Source organism: Durio zibethinus, chromosome 7, assembly GCF_047325235.1.
Source record: "Durio zibethinus cultivar Kanyao isolate XHJ-2024 chromosome 7, ASM4732523v1, whole genome shotgun sequence".
In the NCBI taxonomy this organism is placed as follows: Eukaryota; Viridiplantae; Streptophyta; class Magnoliopsida; order Malvales; family Malvaceae; genus Durio; species Durio zibethinus.
Genome location: NC_143168.1, coordinates 26,618,340 through 26,633,444, shown reverse-complemented (window position 1 = coordinate 26,633,444; position 15,105 = coordinate 26,618,340). Strand labels below are relative to the sequence as shown.

Here is a 15,105-nt window from a genome sequence, read left to right as displayed (position 1 = left end):
TATTAGATTCATGCTACTTAAATTAAAAATTTCCAATTCATATTTTATGGTCTAATCTTACTGTTTCTGATATAAACTATAATCAAGATTTAGTTTTCCGCCTTGTTTAGTTCAAAATTTGTCCATATATTCAGTTACTAAATTTATGTTTTTTTTTCAACTAGTCCCCCTCATGATTTTTCAGTGATTAATGTGACATAAAGCTCAACTTTTCTCTTGCTTCAATGAACAAATTTGAAACACACAACAGGCCCTAAATTTCCTTTTGGCCAACAGATTTTAAGTAAACTTCAAAACTGATGTAGAATCCCAAAATCAGTCATTATTCAAGATTAGGCAGACTCACGTGGAATCCAACCCTAGGAGTATATATTCAGCTCCTTTTTATATGTTTAGATTTTCATTTTCATTGAAGGAGATGGGAATTGTGGGGTGACTGGTGTTGCCATGCATGTGAACTTTTGAGCAAATGGCTGGACAGAATCATGTCCTTTAGGCACATATTTTTTCCCTCCTTACCTCATTGTTATCATTCAAAACTTTCTCACCCTTTACTCTCCTACAATAATTGTTTGCATTTGTCCTATTTCTGCGTAGAGGGTAGCAGTTGGGGAAGACTCTGTCTCTTTGCCAGAGGAGCTGCAGCCATGACCAGTCCACTCAAAATTATGGAGAGCACTAAAAGATTCAGTCATTTGATTCCAAATTTAAACACAATCCTTATTCTCTATACTGAAAACATTTCTTAATCAGCCTTGGCTCCTTCATTTTTGTTCACAAAACTGTAATTAAGATTCGATAGTTATTCGACTATGAACAAAAGGAAAGTTCAATGGAGTACTTGTGTCACGGTCTTAGAGATGAGTTATGAATTCTATATCGATTGAATACTAGAATTAATTTTAAGATATAAGGTTCACACCACTATCATTTTATGAGGTGATATTTGTAAGATACAATCGTGATGTTAGAGAAGTCAGAGCAACAATGCCTCACAAAGGTGAAAATCGTGATAGGTAAGTTAATCTAAGACGTCAGATAAATATATGTTCGAGTCCTAGAGCTGCACAGACTTAGAGGTTGAATCTCAGCCGATAACAAATGATATCAGAATCAACTCTGGGGTACTAGCGATGCACCGAGGACGGTGGACCCTTGTTGGAGTGAGAAAAGATGTCACGATCTTAAAAAAGAATTATGAATCTCGAAGACATTGGATGAGTGCATGTCCTAATCCTAACACCGGATGAATGTATATTCGGGTTTTAAAGTCGCTCGAAACTAGAGATTGAGTCTTGGCCCATGACACTTGTACATGACCAAAATAAGGCAAGATAAATTGGGAGATGGTTTTATGTGGGATGTTCAAATTTCTCTAGTGTTTTCACATGGCTGGTGATCAAAGGTGGCCAGCGTGTTGGTTGAATTGAATTGCTGTTTATTGACAGTGTAAATGATCCACCATATCATGGGGACATACTTAAAGCATTCTGATAATGGCTGATGTAGTATGTGGGGTCCATGGATGTACAATCTTGATTCATCATGTGCGTACATTTTATGTATGCATGTATATACCATGGAGTTATTGTACTAGTGGTGATGATTATAGAAGAATCAAGGAGATAGCAGTGCCTTCTGTCAATAAGTATTAGACCAATATCAGAAACTATTCCTTTGCAACTCATTCATCTGTTAAATATATAAACATATAAATCTAATAAATATTACCCACCAAAGCATGCAAATTTTGTGGATCCCATGTTTAATTTCCAGAAACTTGCTTCCTTGATGATAGACTTAACCTCAGACCAAGGGTTCACTTCTCTACAATGCCATTGAGTTTTTAACCCCAAGAGTCATGAAAATCTTATTTACAAGGACAGGTTATTGTTAGCATGTGAGGACATTCATTCGGAGGGAATAGCCAAATTTAAAGACAGGGCCTTGCAGAAATAATTCAGGTAACTTTCTTGGAAACTATAACAACATATTTACTGGAAGCTGGTTGAATATATTTGATAATGTTCTAATAGCTTCTTGAAAAACCCAAATCAAAATTTGCCTTCAAAAAAGATTACAAGGTTTCAAAGCTTTGATTGGAATGGGAGAAAAGATATGTAAAATAGTTAAATAAGATGGATAGGTTCATTTATTTGCAATTCCATGGCCAACAATAGGTTGTGATCATCCATGTTACTTTAACTCGAGTATGACATTCCAGTGTGAGTCCGCATAGGTACATGAAATTTAAAAAAAAAAATTTCATATATTTAAAAGTCAAATTTCTATACCACATATGTATCGAACATGGCATTTAAGAAAAATAAAGGGTCGGGACAATATAGGTGATCATATTATTGGTGTTACATAAGATAGAATTGATCACTGAGAATCATCCGAATAAGGCTGCACTCCTCAAATATCCAGGGCCTAATATTAGGAAAGATTGGCCGAGAACATCATTTGATAAATGAACATTCATGATGAAACAAAATGATTATGGTCAGCAAAGTCACTTGGATAATACTATTGGCTCCCTCATGGCCTCAACCCTCTGCAAGATCAACATCACCTGATAAAAAGCCTGGTTCAAGAAAGTTTTTATTTTTTAACCTTTATTTTGGCTGAGGGAAGAAAAGGAAGTTAACCTTTCATTTAAGAATCTAACAGTTCATACTGTAGCAAGTTCACACTGTCAATATTAGTACTTCCCTTCCTGGTCCCATCAGCCCAACAGCCCCCCTCTCTCATTATTTTCCTTATCTTTTGTTTTTTTTTTTTAACCAGAGCAGGCTTCAGTATCCAAGCAGGCCTCGGAGTTCTGGCCCCACTGATCAAAACTTTCTCCACAGCCGCACTCAAGGTTTTTCTCCCCTCCCTCCTTACCCTCATCAACCCAAATTCAAAACCAATACAATAATTCAAAAGAGAAAAAAGTTCAATATTTGTCACCTTAGGAATAAATTTTAATTTACTGAACCCAAGAAAAAAAAAGTCTTATTGTTATATATATATATATATATTTGAGTAGTAAGAAAGAGAAGGATAAGGGCAATTCTCTTTTTTTTTTTCTGTTTTTTTTTTTCCTTGTGATTGAATAAGCTTTGATTGTTTTCTTTAGCTTTATCTGCCGACAGAAAACTAGGCCATAAAGGGAGCACATTGAAGACAGCTGCACTAACCCCCCATATTCTTATAGCAACATTTTTTTTCTTATCTTTTTCTTTCTCTTTAAGTGTTTCATTTCAAGTTTCTATATTTCAGTTTCTTTCTTGAAGGGTTATCAACAAAGGACAAATCTGTCTCTTCTCTATGGATTTTCGCCGGAATGTGTCAGTCTCCGGTGAGTTTCAACAAGAGCAAGTCCTTTCTTCCCCTTGCTCTAAACTTGGTGCTACCTTAGCTGCTGCCACTGGCTCACTTGATGACCTTTTCCCTGATCATAATACGGTCAGTTTTCTCTTTTTGCATGGCTTCCCGGTTCTGGGTTCTCTCTTTTTCTTGCTTGTTTACAGTATTTGTATAACTAAATGGAAACAGAAGAGAAGAGAAGATTTTGTTGAAGTTTTGATCTTTTTTATGTAAAGTCTTGAACTTCGTTTGCTTTTGTGGCTAAACAAATGGCAGGAAGTGGATGTAAGCTTGGAATGGTTGTCTATATTTGTAGAAGATTGTTTATCCAGCACAGGAAACTGCATCCCAGTTGCAGCAGCAGCTACAAATGTTCAAAACAAAAGTACAACTGCAACAAAGCCTGCAAAATCCATGAAGCAGAAGGCCCAACAAACCCCACCTTCCTTGCAAAAATTTGTGGTTCCAGGCAAGGCTAGAAGCAAAAGAAAGAGGGCAGCCACAACATTATCCAAAACCAAAATTAACCCATTTTCCAGCTGGTCATACCACCTAAACTCACCTAACCAAAACCTCCAATTAGCTAGCTCTGACCCCCCTTTGCTTCAACAAACATATTGGTTAGCTGACAGTGAACTGATTGTGCCCAAAAAGGAGGATGACAGCAGCAATAGTAGCAGTAACTTGGTGGGGAATAGTGAGGTGGAAGAACCAAAGAAAGAGAGAATGGAGGTAGAGAAAGTGGTGGTGCTAGAGAGCAATAGTGGACAGCAGCAGCTGCTGCAGCAGCCAAGGAGGTGCACCCATTGCTTAGCACAAAGGACCCCTCAGTGGAGAGCGGGACCATTGGGTCCAAAAACTCTATGCAATGCATGTGGGGTGAGGTACAAGTCAGGGAGGTTGCTGCCAGAGTATAGGCCAGCAAAAAGCCCTACTTTTGTGAGCTATTTGCACTCCAATTCTCACAAGAAAGTGATGGAGATGAGGATGTCTTTGTTTTCTTCAATTCCTAGTGAGCAGTGATGGCTTCTGTTTTCCCCTTTTTCTGAAACTCCCATTCCCCAATGTAAATCGAAGTTTAGATAGGATAAATTTGAAGAAATTCTTCACTAGTACTGTAGTACCTCTGCAATTTTATGATTAATACTACTGTTTTTATACAATTTTTGCCATATTTTTTTCAAGTTTTAAAATATTTCTTTACCAAAATAAAGAATTGAAGCCTTGGAGCCATCAGCCATATCCTATCTCCATGCTGACTGCTCCATTTGTCCCATTTGGTTTCTTTGGAGTTACATTAAATCAAACTAGAATCCTAGGAAAAGTAGCACCAGTAAAAACTAAACAACAGGTAAAAGTAACGATTTTTACTTTGCAAATTAGTGAATTTGAAACAAAAAAAAAAAGGAGGGGGTGCAATTATTTTCACACCAAAGCATGCAAATTCACATATGAAATGTTTGTCCTGTTTTCTAACTTGTTTGGTCTGCCCCTTAGGACATGGAAACTATGTTATGTTGGTTAGGACATGAAAATAACATGATCAAATGCGTTTAGTATCAAAATGGGATTGTTGGATTTTCGTTAACTTTAGACATAAATAAAAAGAAAAAAAATCATTTCTTGCCTACTTTTTGAGTTTGTAAGACATTGGCAGTAGCAGAGAATAAGATGATGGCTTCCAGCAAGCACCTGACTTTTTCTTTTATACCATTTTTTTACCAATGGATTCTCTTTAAAATGGGAAACAGTTCCCTTTTGAACAGAGATTCCTGGTCTTTTTTTTTTTTTTTCCTACTGTATTCCTTTCTCTTTGTGCAAATATATGATATGCCTTCTAAAATTTCCCTCCCATTTTTGGGAAAGGAAAATTTTCGTCTTGTGTTCAATTTAGTCCTAAATGTCCCTTAACCATAATCAGAATTTAAGAAAAATCAAGATTTGTCTTTCTTTGTTTTTTTTTTTTTTAATTTTCATCCAAAATTATTTTGTCTCCATTATGCATGATTGTTGATTGTCAATCACTATTGAAACTATTATTTTATAGGCAAATTCAAAATTTTTTAAGAGGGAAAATAATTTATTCTAATTTTGACTAACTGCCAAATTAAAATATTGTCTTAAAAAAATTATTAGTATACTTGAAAATTCAATGGGATTGCATTTCCAAAGCTTAATAATAATCATATAGTTTACGTATTTCAATGTCATTAATTTCTTGCCTTTGCTACCGACCATAGTAAGAGTCGAAAGTCATGTTTAATTTTTAAATTTTCAATTATAAAATGTTGTCTTACCTTTTTGTCAAAGAATCTGTAAAATTCAAAAATCATTTAAATTATTAATATTTTATTGAAATTAATTAAATTTTAAATTTTTTATTTCAAATTAATTGATTTTTCGAATATTTATTTTTCTCTGATTAAATTCTTAAATATTTATTTTCATTTCAATTTAGTTATTGATTAAATGAAAATTATTGTTTTAATTAATTTTTGTCTAATAAAAACTCAATTGATAAAAATAAATATTTAAAAATTTAATTGATTGTAATAAAATTATAAAAACTTGAATGATTATTAAATTTTTTTTCGGTGTTTTTTTATCATTGAACTCTAAATAAATTATACTCTTTTAAATAAATAAAAAAACATAAAAAAAACCTTGTGAAGAGTATTCTCATTTTTTAAAAAAATTTAATGCTCAAATTCCTATCAAATTCTTGCCCAACTTATTAAATCATGAAACTTATTATTTATCTAAATAAAAATCAAACATTTCCATTTTTTTTTGTTTTAGGACAAAATTTTCCAAGAAACACTTAATATTATAATGAAATTATAAATTTTCAAAAACGTTTGTTTTTATATAACAAATTAGGCAAAGATTTGATCCTAATTTTGCATTTATAGTTTTTTTTTTTTTTTAAACAAGCTAAAAGACTATTGTTCCCTTATCTTGCAAGAATAAAACATTACGTTAGGTGATGATGAAATGGCATATAGAATATAGGAAACATTGGGTTACAGATATTTAAAGGCAAATCTTATCTTTTTCTTTCTTTTTTCTTCCTATTTTAGTAATGTTTGTTTTAATTTTGCATTTCCTTAATAATATCCTTAATTAAAACTTTTTTTTTTTGTCACTTGAAATTATAAAACCAAAAGAAACTATAGAGGAAGGAACCGACAAGTCAATTGATTATAGTTGGTGGCTGTTATGTTTTATACCGCTCAACACCTTTGTCATGGGCCCCTTGCCCTTCAATTTCATTTGTAACGTTAAATTCACGTTGTCATGAACATTCGTTGTGAATTACCATTTTTAAGATAAAATTATAAAAATTTTAAATTAAAATAAATAATATTTTATAAGTTGAATGTAAATTTTTATATCATATATATATATTATTATTATTCGCATACATACGCATGTATATATAATTCTAGATATAAATTTTTACATGTTTATACAAGGGGTTTTTTTTTAATATAAAAATTACTATTATTTTTTTTAAAATTAACTCGATAAATGTTGATGTTCTTAATCTTAATGAATATTCCTAGTATTAAATTTATTTAAACATAAATCTTAAAGTTTAATTTAATTAATTTTTTAATTATTTTTAAGAGATAATATTTAATAAATTTAAAATTTAAATCTTAATATTTGTAATTATTTTTTATTTTCAAATTATGATTTTTTTTTTGTAAAAAAAATTAAGTCTATATTTGCATGTAATAGAAACTATTTTACCAAAAAAATTTTGTTTCATCACTTTTAACACAAAATATTATGATTGCCGACATACCTATGAATGCATGGATGCGTGATGAATATGACTGGGCCTGGGGGAAGGTTAATTGTCAATATCAACCAAAAGAAAGAATTATTCATCACAAAACCAATGAATTCAATAAATTTGATATGAATATCTAAAATCTCCAAAAAAAAAAAAAAAAAACTTGAGACCTAGTTGATGGAGTAAAGGTTCATGTACCTAAATTATGCATGCCTTTATTATTCAATTATTGGCCTCTCTATTTTATTTTATTTTTATTTTATTTTTAGTGGTTTTGGAAAGTTCAATGATGAAACCTAAGAAACAAATCAACATCCATCTTTAATTTCTTTATTTCATGAGAAAAGATTACTATTACAAGAAATTAAAATCCAAGATTTAACACAATTATTTTATATAATCACTTAAAGTAAATTTCAATGCATTCGAAATTTAATTTTAGAATCCGCAATCATTTCTTTGTTTACTTAAAAAAAAAAAAAACTAATAAAGTTAATTAGGGATTTGTGTTGTTAATCAACTTTTTAAAATTATATCCTGGACCTAATGATTGTTAGCTTTGGTTCGATACCAAGTAATAAAAACTTTTTAACCACCCACTAAATGAAATTTAAATTTGAAATAAAAAGTATAGTCAAAGATCATAGCTATATGATATTGATTCCCATGAGTTGTCTATGAAAAGAGCATAGTTGAGGATTGGTTGGGTTTGAAAGATTTAAAGGGAAGGAATACGCAAATGTAAATGCAAAGGCATAGGCAAAGTAATAAAACTAAGAAAGTTATGGCTGTCCAAAAGATTATTATTCACATCCAATTGAAAGCAGCACAACAAGTGGCTTTGTTGTGTTGGTAGGGGTTTGAGGGTGCATGATTGAGAGAGGTTCCCATTGGGCTTTATTGTCATAATGTTTTTGTCCACCCTAGTTGAAATGCAATATTGGCCTTGGGGTCCCATCCAAAGCACTCTAGACAAAGATCATGGGTTTTGGTGTAAAATCAGTAAGTATACTTTTCTCTTGGCAATAAAAAGGGGTCAAAAAGGAATGCTTACCAGGATTGACGGTTAAAATTTAGGGTTTAGATTTAAAGCATTATGGTTTGAATTCTCACAATCTATTATTGATAAACGATATGTAAATCCAAAAAATTTTCATAAATTTTTTTACGAGTTAATAATTTATCCTGATTTTAAAGATGGAGTAATCTCTCCCCCTCTAAAACTTTTTTACACCAAAGAAGAAAAAGAGGTCAAAAGTTATATAATTCATGCCATCGTAATGATTAATAGGTGGAAGGTTTTAAACAGCCACCAATAATAGTTAATAAATAAATTTGATAGAAGTTGGTGGGACTATTCATAGCCATCAAATTGTTGTCTATGAAAGGAAATGGTTTTGCATGGTATAATGAGCTTAGAACCCAACTAGAGCCCAATTTGGAATTGGACTAGTAATGGGATTTTTCATGTAGTTGTAGTGTATGTAAACCTTTGTTCTTGGCTGGCTGCTACCATGAAAGAAAGACTCTAGTCAAAATTTTGATTCACCAACCTGTTTGCAATAAAACTGGATGAATCCAACAGATTCATAAAATTTTCTTGGTTTCATGAGGACTAGAATGGTATAATTTACCACAAGCATAGTAATATATACGCTCAATCATAAGAAACTAGAACTTTATGTCATATAAATCCGGTGGTGGATCGATGCTTGAAGATCTCTCGACACCTTCAAAATTTTTTCATGAATACCTTTCCATCGATAAAATTGATCTAGTTAGTGTTCTAGTTAGAGAGTCAGCAACCAATAAACTCGAAAGGATTTTTGTTAAATCAGTCGATAAAATACATAACCCAAGAATCTGTAACATGCTAAAGAAGCTAGGAAAAATGAACAGCAAAAATAGTACAGCCGGGTTATCTACAGAATCAAATTTATAGTAATAGAGATGTCAATGCTGTAAAAAATGCTATTCCTACCAATGAGGGGCCTAGAGAAGAAGAAGGAGAAGCAATCTGAATGATAAAATTGCAAGTCCCTTGTGAAACGTTCTGTGTAGTAACCGTGGCCAGACCTTGAAAATTACAGGCCATGTCATTCTGATTTTGCACCTGGTAGTACATGTTAAACGCGTACGAAGCATTTCCATTGGCATCGAGGTTGTTACAAGAAGAACCGTATCCAAGTGCTGTGCAATCTGAGAAGGTGCAAGCATAGTTGATGTTGTCAGCAAGTTTGCTGAGGTCCTTAGCATTTGGATTAAACATGCACCATTTCTGAGGAAGATATTCAACATTCTGAGCAGCGATAAGAAACGTATTTTGATTCTGGCCGGAAAGATCTAGTGGGAATTTAGGCTGCCCATCATACCTATAGATTCCCCAATGACGCTCAAAATTTCCTGGAGCAATACTCTTGGCATCCTCATCTATAAGGCCAAACAAGTAAACTTCTATATATCCTGGCCGCAGGGGCGTGCCTCTGTTGGCTGCAAGTCTAGGCATGAGCCCATTATAAAATCTTTGAGCATTAGCCACATTAGCATTCTTGTCTCCATCTGTGGGCCAACCCACCTCCCCAACAATAACGGTCATGTCCCCATGCCCTGCTACTTTCAGAGCTGAAACCAATGTGTCAAAGTTGGCATCGAAAACATTAGTGTACTGAATCCCATTATCAACAACAGGGTTTCCTCCATCAAAGAAAGCATAGTTAAAGGGGAAGTTGTCATTTCCATAGAGACTGAGGAAAGGGTAGATGTTCACGGTGAAAGGTGCACTGTTCTGGCTTAGAAAATCAACAATTTGGGTCATAAGTCCACTAATATCAGTCCTGAACTGGCCAGCAGATGGCACAGGGTTGCTCTCTGGTGAATTGTAAACATCAGCATTTAAGGGCACAGTAGCCTTTATGGAGTCTCCAATCCCAGCATCATTAAGTGCATTTTGAATATTTTGAAGTGCAGGGAATGTTATGTTTATGAATGAGCCATTGTATGTTGTAAGGAATGGCTCATTCCCAACAGCTACATATCTGTGCAAAGATGGTAAAAGGTTCCACAGATTAGTTATGGGATAGCTTTCTTAACAAATCCACCCATCTAATACACTTAGAATTTATCTAGGTACATAAGAAATGTATAGATTGGATAATGGATGCAAGTTTATTAATAAAATTAAAAAAAAAAAGAAAAAGCGTTGCATTGCAACATCACTCAAACATATTCCTTACTTCAGCATTAACAGAAAGCAACATCATTAGCATCTTTCAATCGGCTTCTTGTGAAGACAGGCTTAGAATCTTGTTCCATTCCAAATGTTAATCACATTGATAAAATAAGAATAACAGTCTGTTAAACTATTCCTAAAACTTCTAGGAAACCTTCAAGAATTCCCTTTCGGTGAAAATTGCATTATAAGAAATTACAGATCAGGCCTAACGAGGTTTCTCCTAATTATCACAAGGAAAATAAATGCTGACAGACCTATCAGTTCCAGGAACTTTAACCATGGCATTCCACAAAATTAATATGAAAAGCTCATAAAGCTCACATGGCCAATGCTGAAAGCTTAACCATGCAGTCATGGAATCTTTCACAATTTTTTGATGAATTTTATAATATTCTTCAGAAAAAGTGCACATTAGAAAAGGTCCTTCCAATATCTCTGTTGATGCTAAGAATAAAGCAGCCCCAAAAAAAGCACATATTGAAGGAATCTAATGCCATCTGAGCCTAGTATCAGTATAAAGGGAAAACAAGTGTTACCTATAACAAGTTGAAATCTTGCGGCAAGATTCCTAGCAAACTTTTCCAAGAAGTTTAGATCATGTGCCATTTGCTCATTCTCAAATAACAGAAAATGAAACCTTAACTAAAATTCGATTTAAAAGAAGAAAATAGAAGTACTAGAATAAGCTCATCAAAGCTAAAGGAAGACAAGTCATTCGAACTCATTAATAATTCAAGATTCAAGAATTAGGTAAACTGACAAACAATCCCTAATTGCTAACAAAAACTAAAACTTACTAATTTTCCTAATGTGGGTTACAAGCAAAAGAAGCTGAGTTTCAAGAAAAAAAGAAGGGAACTCATTGAAAAGTTTAGATAAAAGTACTTCTCTTATTAACCTCCATGAATCACCAGAATGAGCAGCTCCTATAACTGGATGGCTTCTGGAAACTAAAAAAATCAATCAAGGATACACACAAAGTTGTAATTCTATACAGAAAAGGAAATAACTTGAACATCAGAATCTATAGCCCTAATTATCAGATTCAAGCATAATATATTGACAACTTATTCTATTGCAATAAAAAATCAAAGACAAATTACACTAACAGTAAATACTTAAAAATTCAATGCCAAAACTAGATTTGGAACAAAAATTAACAATTCCCAAACTAACCACTAAATTTATCAAAATCCTCAATAAAAAGTACAAGAATATTTAATGAGCAGCTGAAACAAATCTTAAAAAGCCCCAACAATCAAAACCTCAAAAACCCAACATCAGAAAATTTTAAAAAGAATTATAAAAAAAATAAAAATTGAACCTACTTGATGTTAACACCTCCATTGAAGTTGTATCTTGTGACATTCCTCCTAACCCATTCTTTAGCACGATCATAGCTATTCATAGCAAGAAGCTGATCATTAGGAATAGCAACCATGACTTCAATATCACTTCCTGCAAGAGCACTCATAGTATCTGAATCAGCATCAAAAAGCTTCACCTTCTTTATCCCATTGTCTTTTAACATCTGAATCACTGTTGCGGGAAGCAGTTTATGAGTTGCCATAGTACCCCAGTTCACACCAAGACCATTAACAAAACCACCAAAAAAATAAACACAAAGGAATATTGGTAATAATATTCCTACAAACCAAGAGTTTCCCATGATTTTGTTTAGCTTTTTAATGAAAATTTTGAAACCTTTGAAAGGAAAAAAAGGGAGATTAAGCTTCTGGCTTGAGAAGGTTGCTGGGAAAAAGGGAGGGAGTTATAGCCAAAGAAATAAAAGCAAGGGTTTTTGTTATGGGTTTTTAACTGTTGTTCATTTTTTTTAAGTAACTTTGTTAAAAAAAAACGAAAGGCGGTTATTTGCAGGATCAACCGAAAAGCAAGCAATTTTTGAGATAATGGAAGAGAGAGAAACAAAAAAAAATCCAATAAGTGAAACTGAAATCTAAGAGAAAAGAAAAAAAAAAAAAGCAGAAACTTTATATCTTTTTTTTTTTCGTTTGTATATTTCACCACAGGAAACCGCCAGGGAAACAAAAAATTGATCAACAAAGAAGAAACAGAACAAAAGCAGAATTGGTTTTATTTGGGGTATCAAAGGGAAAAGATTAAAAGTTTTTTTAATATAAAAGATGGGTTTTAAACGAAATATTGAAAGAGAAAGAAAGTTCTGAGAAAACGGGAGTTGAAGATCAAAGAAGACACAGGGAAGGGAAGAACAGAGAAAAAGAGAGAATAATCAAAATTTAGCAGTGTTAAAAAAGAAGCTTGTGGTTGTGTTTAAAAGAGTATGAGAATTTTTCAAAAAATGACATATAAGAAGAAGAGAAAAGTCGACAAAATTATCACCACAAAATAAATTAATATTATATATTAAATTCGAGTTTTTTTTTTTTATAAAAATGTGAAATAAAAAAAATGAAAGTTCTTTTCTCTGTTTTTGGTTTTGGAATGAAGTGTCAACGGCTCTAAGCAAGAGCCTTGTGATTTGAAAAAGTTTAATAGGAGGAAAGGGAATCTAATGAAATAACATCAATAATTGTGAAATTTTTATTCATTTATATATAAATTGGTTAAAAAATCAAAGAAATTAGAGACAGAAGTTCCGGAAAGTTCATTTCTTTGTGCTAATTTCAACGTTTTGTTTTTTTCTCTTGGTTTAGCATGCAAGAATTTTTTCTTTTTTTGTTTGGTGAGGTTTGCAACTGACAACCATCAGCATTATGGAAAAGATCATGGACGAAAACGATGTCGTTTTATGAGAATCAATTTGCTTTAAATTTGGGTTGATGACGTGGACAACTGACAACCCACGTTTTTACGCACAATGTCCTATGTAGAATCAACCAGCCACTGTCCGTATTGTCATCTGATCCATGTTTTCGTCAATTTCTTTTTTTTTTTAAATAATAATTATTAAAAAAAAAGGTGTGTTTTTATTTGGATTTTAATTTTAATTTGAGGATTTTGATATTGGGTAAAGTAAAAATTTTCTTTTCAGTTGGTCGGTCACCGACGAGGTCACAGGTGAGCTGGGCTTATTGTCTGTTCTGGAGATTGGGAAAAGATTATGGGAAAAGCACTTTTTGGATAGTAAGTTATGTTTCGTTGATTTGAGAGATTTTTAAAGTGAAACTTATATGTTAGTTTAACTAGTTTGTGTTATGTTGCATTAACTGTTTGAATTATATATATATCTAAATATATTTTTATTCATAAAAAAATAATTTTATTTTTTTTTATCGATTCGGATTTATTTTTTACAAAACAGAATGTAAAATTTTGAGTGAATCAAATATAAGAGTGTTTACTGATTGGTTTAATTAATTTCGAATTAAATTATTTAAAATTGAATTAATTAAATTTTATTATTATTTTTTTGTTAATTAAACTAAACTTATTAATTTTAAAAATTAATTGATTGAATTTAAATAAATTGATTAACTTTTTGAGTTAATCGAATAATAAATATATTTAAATTAAATTATATCTTAAATTTTAAATTTTTTATATTTTAAATAAATTAAATAAAACTATTCAATACCATAATATTATATTAAAAACTCTAATAATTTATGAAATAAAAAGATTAATTTTATATATTTTTTATTTTTTATTTTGATTTTTTATATTTTAATTAATTCGATCGATCTAACTGAAAATTAAAATTTTTTAAAATTACTTTCATTAACCGACAAAAATTAATTTGATAACGATTAATTAATCGAATTAAATTAATTCGATTGATTAATTTGATTAAAATTGAATTATGAATACCGCTAATCAAATATATGTGAAGAGAGTATGTCGTTAAATATTATAAAAAAAAATTGTTTTCAGACAAAAAATAAAAATATTTTGCTTGTATTACAAAAATAAAAATGACTTACTTTTTGACATTAATATGTCTAATTAAAGCAAACTAAAGATACATAACAGCTCCATGTGAGACATTGCTGTTATGATTCATGCAAATATCAAACTGATAGCTTATAATTTTATGATTCTCAATATTATCACATTCATATGAACATTTAAAAGAATAACATCCATGGTAGTCTCATACAAGTGGCTTTCACCTCCTTTATATGTACATATATATTGTTCTCATTAATTACTATACATATCAAAGAAACTTTTATTTTTTTTTGGCCTACTCTTCTTAAATCTCTCTTTTTCTCTTTAACTTTTCCTCGAACAACTTGTGTGCAGGGTTATTAAATAGTAGTTTACGTGACTAACCTTATCTGCTCCAAGTGATAAGTTGATTTTGGATGTCGGACGAGTGCATTATCGATTCAAAAGTAGTAAGAATTTGAAATTGAAGTTTTGGCTAAAAATATATTAAAATATATTAAATTAGTTGTTAACTACTATACGATTTATAAAAAAATATGCATTACCAATAACTTAACTAATCTTAAAAAATATATATTGTTAAGACATTAGTTAGAAAAATCTTAAAATTTACACTTTGTTTCAAAGTTGGAAATGACACTCTATTGAAGTATATCTACTCACCAAATAGCAAATAACCAATGAAGACAAATTCAAAAGGTGCAAATGCAATGCATGTTTGGTAGTTAGTTGGCACAACTCATAGGCTGTTGCATTCATTAAATTTTAGATAATGGCACCTATCTAAATGCTAAATCAGGTATGGCCTCCCCAAAATAGGAAAATGTAAATATAAGAAATGTCTTTT

The 15,105-nt window shown here is 31.5% G+C and overlaps 2 protein-coding genes across 2 annotated transcripts; one reads left to right on the top strand and one right to left on the bottom strand.

Moving 5' to 3' along the window:
• The first annotated feature begins 3,176 nt into the window (after positions 1–3,176).
• On the top strand, positions 3,177–4,517 carry LOC111277235 (uncharacterized). The gene is made up of 2 exons (XM_022863526.2): positions 3,177–3,453; positions 3,631–4,517. The coding sequence occupies exons 1-2, from the start codon at positions 3,316–3,318 to the stop codon at positions 4,375–4,377; spliced, it is 885 nt and encodes a 294-aa protein (XP_022719261.1). The 5' UTR covers positions 3,177–3,315; the 3' UTR covers positions 4,378–4,517.
• A 4,462-nt stretch (positions 4,518–8,979) lies between these two features.
• Positions 8,980–12,934, bottom strand: LOC111277234 (glucan endo-1,3-beta-glucosidase 8-like). Its single transcript, XM_022863524.2, has 2 exons — positions 11,717–12,934; positions 8,980–10,191 (listed from the first exon to the last, which is right to left on the bottom strand). The coding sequence occupies exons 1-2, from the start codon at positions 12,055–12,057 to the stop codon at positions 9,093–9,095; spliced, it is 1,440 nt and encodes a 479-aa protein (XP_022719259.1). The 5' UTR covers positions 12,058–12,934; the 3' UTR covers positions 8,980–9,092.
• Positions 12,935–15,105: the final 2,171 nt, after the last annotated feature.

Coding starts and splice junctions, on each gene's coding strand:
- LOC111277235 (XM_022863526.2), top strand. CDS start 3,316: ATGGATTTTCGCCGGAATGTGTCAGTCTCCGGTGAGTTTCAACAAGAG. Junction 3,454..3,630: donor TTTTCCCTGATCATAATACG/GTCAGTTTTCTC, acceptor AACAAATGGCAG/GAAGTGGATGTAAGCTTGGA.
- LOC111277234 (XM_022863524.2), bottom strand. CDS start 12,057: ATGGGAAACTCTTGGTTTGTAGGAATATTATTACCAATATTCCTTTGT. Junction 10,192..11,716: donor AATGGAGGTGTTAACATCAA/GTAGGTTCAATT, acceptor ATCTTTGCACAG/ATATGTAGCTGTTGGGAATG.